At 33.1% G+C, this 6906-nt stretch overlaps 1 protein-coding gene across 1 annotated transcript; it reads left to right on the forward strand.

The window, feature by feature from the left end:
• Positions 1-1797: 1797 nt before the first annotated feature.
• Positions 1798-6306, forward strand: LOC108966829 (prostatic acid phosphatase-like). The gene is made up of 7 exons (XM_018929923.1): positions 1798-2577; positions 4410-4508; positions 4610-4693; positions 4784-4942; positions 5004-5189; positions 5504-5845; positions 5919-6306. Exons 1-7 carry the CDS (start codon positions 2386-2388, stop codon positions 6123-6125), a joined length of 1269 nt encoding a protein of 422 aa, XP_018785468.1. The 5' UTR covers positions 1798-2385; the 3' UTR covers positions 6126-6306.
• The last annotated feature ends 600 nt before the right edge of the window (positions 6307-6906 follow it).

Consider the following 6906-nt stretch of genomic DNA (forward strand, 5'->3'; position numbering starts at 1 on the left):
TCGATTATCACTTTATCATGCGAGAGTATAAAATGTTCGGTGACATCCGAACTTAGCCCTTCCTTACTTGTTTTTATATTATTTTTGATAATATTATAATAATGATATACTAGTATATACTCACCATATTTTAATTTCAATTAAAAAATCTAAACTCTATTAAAAGTTGTTATTATATTATACGGTTATTATTAATTTATTTAATTTGTAATTGTACTACTTTTGAGCAAGAAGAATTACGGTGTGTTAAAATAATTTATTTCTCATAGTCATCGCACATACTGAGCTGACTCTAATTTGCCGGCATTAACTAAGCTGTGTTTTCTTAARGATTAACAACACAATAAACCAATAAACTTAAACACGTTGTAATTCAACTTGAATAAATCTGTACATATACATATACTCTTTATGATCGTTAATTGCCGCTAGAAATATAAGCTGTATACATACATTTGTATGTACATATATTTACGTGTTAACCATACAAGTGCATTACTACTATGAGTATACTATAATTACTGACTTAGAGTCTTTAAGAAGAGGTTTGGCCGAACTTCTACCACCGATTGTGGTTGAAGCTTTGATGCTTCTACAATTTTGGAGCCGAATAAGAACATTAAATTGATTTTACGAGAAGTTTGTCTGGGAGTGGAATCGAACCCGAGTCTTATGTAGGTATGATATATACCTCCGAACATTGATTTTCTTGGCATAAAAAGTGTACATAAGAATTGAAAACCGTTAAGATATTAATATGATATTCACATAATTTATTTTATCAAATATAGTTATAACAATATGAGTATATTACGCATCATAGCGTCAAGACGTTCTCTTACTATAAAGTAGTTGCATTAACTTGCGTAACTAAAAAAAAAGTATTAAGAAATTTGAAATCAAAATTAATCTTAACGATTTCCCTTCATACCGAATGGTATTTWTCAGAAGCCAAAATACTTCAAAGGACAAGAAAATATGTTTACATATATTTTTTTATCTCAACCAAAGAAAACCGCAAAAGAAATATTATCTTTTGTTTTCAAATATTTAGAGGTGATATTCAATTTATGCTTGCTGCCTTTAGCTAAATTCAATTGTGTGAAAATTAATATAATAGTAATACAAAATACGAGTATACTATAAAAGCGCTTTGATCTCTCACTTTTTACTCACATGCATTAACTTACCATAAATAGTATACAGGGTGCCATTTTAGCAACTTTTTTGAAAATTGTTTTACCTGTTATCCAATAAATTATGRGACCTGCAAATTTCAAAGATTTTATGACAAGCATTTTAGTAGAAGTATGTAATATTACCAATCGCTAGTATCTCATACGTTGCTCTGTTGCCTTACAATAATTAAATTTATTTATAAAATTTACAAAGAGTCCGAAAAACATAAGGATTTGATCAAAATATCACACCAATCACAAACGTACATCCATTTAATTCGAATGAAAAATATCTAAATTTCAATATAATTATATGCATTCTTTGTATTATTAGTAAAGTTCRCATCGTATATGCATAATTATATATGTACATATCTATTGAATTGTTAGAAATTCTGTGTCTATAAACATGACTATTTGCAGTTGTTTATACGTACCATATAATAATGGCTCAATTAAATTTTTAGCCAAGCACAACTRGTAAAAAGAGCGATAAGTACCCAAGTGTACTTACATACATACAAATACATAGCCGCAATCGCGTATCTACAGAATAATTCTACAGATTTAAGAGCAAACACACATATACAAATACAAATACAAAAGTAGATATAAGATACTATTTAAGCAATGCATTCGGTCTAGCATAAGTTTGGCTGGCAGCTGGAGGTTAGCTGGTTCAAAGAATTCAACGGTTCTGTTGAAAATCAGTCTTTCGATGCATGAGTGATTTCCCTTTCGGACAGACCGCCGAGCGACGGAAATTCATTTCCAATTCTGAATGGCAGCGCCTGCTGCATCATTTCAACTTTTGAGATATAATCCGCTGTCGAATCAGTCATAAAGTTTAGAGTCAAGAGCGAATCCAAGCAGTTCAGTGCAGTGTCGGTCGGCGCACGTTCACTTTTATCAACAACTGTGTGTACAAACAAAGCGGCGAGTCTTAAACACTCAGCAGTTTACAATAATTATTCATTTTAACACGCAGAGCTATACGCYTGATTTGAGTGTGTTTGAAGCTGTTAAGTGCAGTTCTGTAAAAAAATTTATACAAATATACTTTTAAGCTCGTGTCTAATTTTAATTGTCAGCTTTTGATGTGTGCGTTTGTTCGTTAATTACTTTTCTTCCGGCTAATGACCGGTTTGGCTAAGCGACGAGTTTAAAATAACTTTTCCTCGTGTGTAATTGTGTTTTTTATTCAAAAATGTTTCTTCAGAAAATTACGCGCAAACATGTGATAATATTGCTGAGCCTTTGTACGGTAATAGCTGTTATTTTCATATATTTCTGCACCACCACTGGCCAGCGCGGGGAAGCTGATAGGTGGATAAATGACGCTAATTGTCCCACAGTATCAGTGAATATCTCGAAATCCACGCTAAAGCTTGTGCATATGGTAAGTGTTGATAGCGAAAGTTTATTCTTAAATCGAAATTTCAACAATGCTTAATTACTTATATTATTACACATTTATGTCTGATAAAATATATGTAGTTATAACAATAATTCAGTTACATACATATACATATGTTCGGCGTACTGTTGACATATAATAACACCAAAATGTCTCTTACTATCAGCTAGTTGTATAGAATTTTGCCACTTTTGACAAAAAGTGCTGTTTTGGATAAAATAGGACATGAGAAGATTCTAACAGATTTTTACTCCTCCATCTCATAATAACAAATGAAATAGTATATATAATAGTTGTTTAGAACGGATGCTGTATAAGACCATATCCATTGGTAGTATAGGCAATTCTGAACTAAATCAAATCAGCAGTATAAGTCACAACAACTTAACCAAACTGCAATGATAAAATGTTTATGGGTCATCCAATTACAAACATTTATGACTATTGGTATTAATTAGAATACGAATGAAAACCCCAACTCAAATATACCGCTTTTGCAGTGAGAAAAAGCACCGATGACACACTGAGATATTTTAACATAGCAAATCAATTCACCATACTTGATTAAAATTACAACTTGGAGATTTGAAAATTCGAACAGTTTGTCGCGACGAATTCGAATAAGAACCTGCTTCATGTTAATTTAGTTGAAAGCTCGAAAATCTAATTTTGTTGTCCGGTTAAATGTGTATACTGAAAATAATTTTCACCTTTAATAAAGCAAGAAATTTAAACATTTTATATTCTCATAAAAGTGATATGTATATTCAATTTCCATATTTAATTTAACTAAAAGTAAGAAGTTTTACATCCTTTATTTTTGTTTCTCAGGCAAGAGAGAGATTATATCGGAGCTTCATTGAGATTTCATACATATTGTTCGATAGATGCAATATAAAATCAACCGAAGTACGAAGCTATTTATGTTAGGAGGCTAAGGAAAGTATTGTCCTCGAAGCGTTAGTCCGTTTTCTACAATTTTTGGTCGTTAGTTTAAAAACCTTGAGGGCAATATTTCTGCAAACTTTTATATTAATAGGGACAGACAGTAAATCGGAACAATACCATTATAATATGAGCAAAATATTTCGAGAGTATTAAAGCAAAATCAAAAAAATTTTGCGAAAATTATTTTGAAGCAATTAAATTGTTAAACTGAGTTCAACTCATTTACTGAATTTCGCAGTTGACTAAAGGGGAAATCCCTTTATTCGTACGCTTATTATATATGCATATGTATCATATGTACTTTTTTGTTTCTTTATTGCCTCACCCAGGACTTTTAAWTAGGTGTTTTTATACCCTGAACAGGGTATATTAAGTTTGTCACAAAGTTTGTAACATTCAGAAGGAAGCGTCGGAGACCCTCTAAAGTATATATATAAATGATCAGTATGTTGAGCTGAGTCGATTTAGCCATGTCCGTGTGTCTGTCTGTCCGTCCGTCTGTATATATACGAACTAGTCCCTCAGTTTTTAAGATATCGTTTTGAAATTTTGCAAACGTCAACTGCCGATATCGGACCACTATASCATATAGCTGCCATACAAACTGAACACATAGTTACTAAAAGAAATGCACCTGTGAAGGGTATATTTTTGTTCGTGCAGCCGAAATTAACGTTTTTTCTTGTTTTTATTTTGATTAGTATGTAAAAACTCAAAAATGTTAATAAGCAGTTAATTGGAATAATTATTTATCAATTTCGCATGTGGTACTCACGWAATATAAACAACAAAATATTTATTCAAAAGATATTACTTGAACTATAAAGTGGATAACAATAATAATAATGACCTATCATATTTCACAGGTGTTTCGTCACGGTGCGCGCACTCCGGTGACCACCTATCCGAATGACCCTTACGTGAACGATACGTTTCATCCSACTGGCTGGGGTCATGTAACAAATGTGAGTAACACGTGGTATTCTTCACTTTATTTATTTCTTCACTTTATTAACAATAACTGTATTGTAATTCAATTTTGTTTACTTTATTTACTAAATTACAGAAAGGAAAAGTCGAATTGTATCACCTTGGAGAGTGGCTACACAGGCGATATGGAAAGTTTATGGAACCGCACTATTCACCTGAGGTGTGTTTAATATCGGTTTAACGACAATTTTTTTAATACCATAAATATTAGTACATATATATATATTAATTACCTAATACATCTTCCCAGTACGTTTACGCTCAATCGACGGCATCAACGCGTGCGTTAATGTCTATGTCTACCGTACTAGCTAGTTTCTTTCCACCGCGTGGTACCGATATGGAATGGAATACCGAATACAATTGGCAGCCAATACCTGTTTTCTCAGAGCCCTTAGAGGAAGACTCTGTAAGAATTTAAAACGTTAGCACTCGGAGCTTGTACTAAATGATTTCTTATTGATTTTCAGCTACTTTTGGTTCGCACACCATGTCCGCGTTWCTTCGAGGCGCGTGAAGAAGTATTTCAAATACCGAAAGTGAAAGCAGAATTGGCTGAGCACGAAGATCTATTTCAAAACTTGACCAAATTAGCTGGGGTGCTTATCAGAAATGCCGATGATGTCAATTCCTTATATAACACTCTGTTAGCGGAGGTGAGTCATCACTATACAGATCTATAAGACGATTTAGAAATTGAGGAAGCTGTTTTTTGTATTTGTACACTAATAACACAAAAGTTACTAGTCACACTAACAACTTCTATGAACAAGTTGGAATACAGTTGTAATCGGTATATATGTAGGTTACGGGGGGCCATTTCAAATAATTTATACGAAATTTGTCAAATTATGCACTTTATAAAGTTCACAACTCTCAGCCTGTCTGAAGTAATTTTATGCCCTCTAATTGGCACTAATTTCACATGTTTAAATCGAATAATGAAAGTGTAATTTATTTGAATATTTAGCAAGAGTTTGGCTACACCTTGCCTGCGTGGACCAAGGATTACTTCCCTGAAAAAATGCAATTTTTAGCCGAGCAAAGCTTTATCTATAACGCATACACCAAAGAAATGCAAAAGATTAAAGGAGGTCCCTTCCTTAAGAAGATGTTTGCCGAGATGTTGGAAAAGCGTAACGGCAAGCTTAGTCCCGGCAATCGTAAGCTATTCGTCTACGCTGCCCATGATTGGACGGTGGGCAATATAATGGCTTCGTTGAATCTGTGGGAAGGTCAAATGTTGCGCTTTGCGGTCACACTTATTTTCGAGTTGCACCAAAACCAGCAAACCGGCGAGTACTACATTGAGGTGCGTTCATGCTTACATACTTGGACCTAATTAATTGCGCTGAGAGTAATGGTTCTCTTTTGATGTTTTACAGATTTATTTACGAAATAGTGARGACGGCTGTGCTGAGTTGTTGTCGGTGCCGAATTGTGGCGCGCAATGCCCGCTGGATAGACTAATTGACCTGAATGCTGATGTCATACCTAATGAAACGTATGAGGAGCGCTGCAAGGCGAAAAATTCTAATTTCGTTGAGCCGCCAAAGCGTGCGGTGGAACGGGACCCGAACTCGAAACTTTAGTAAAATTTATGTATACAACAAATAGTAATATTAAGTTCAAAAAGTATTAATATGTTTAATTAATGATTACTTTTGTGTATTTTCAAATCTAGTTGAAAAAAGTAAGAGTGATTAATTACTAATTATTTTACTATTAACTGATGTACTTAAATAAAATTTARAATATTTTAAATAAAACTAATATTTCAAGTTTGTCTCTTCATCTAAGTATTAAGCCAATATCCGGAATTTGTTGTTACTTGAGGGTCTTATAACTTTTTACCGATATTTTTACCGTTATGCCTTTAACTGTGGCGTTTAAAACTTTAATATTAACGGCTATCGAGAMCAGTGTCCGTTATCTATGTCTCATGAATCCAAACCAATTTTTTACGTTTCTACTTTTAACCATTTAAATGACATCGTATAGTATCACCTATCTGCTCTCATAAGATTTTTTTCCACCTCCTTCTTTTTAGTGACKATCTATCCCTATGGAATGTTATCTGTTTACAATGATTGACCTACACGCCACATGAAAATTGGAAAAGGAATRTCAAACAAAAAATATTTACGATCAGCTCGCTAAGTTGTCGAGTCGTAGCTCGTAATGAGATGCCWATTGCACAAATGTGATGACATAACAACATCTAATTAAAATTTAATAACAATAACAACAAGACTTAAAATAGCTAAGTAGCATACATATGTATGTAAGTATATGTATATTATATTGCAATGCCTGAGAAAGGTTCAAGGTAATAAATTGCATTCGAACACAACGTGATATTGTTTATATAAA

This window comes from Bactrocera latifrons, unplaced genomic scaffold (assembly GCF_001853355.1).
Source record: "Bactrocera latifrons isolate USDA-ARS-PBARC rearing strain unplaced genomic scaffold, ASM185335v1 scaffold_170, whole genome shotgun sequence".
Taxonomy (NCBI): Eukaryota; Metazoa; Arthropoda; class Insecta; order Diptera; family Tephritidae; genus Bactrocera; species Bactrocera latifrons.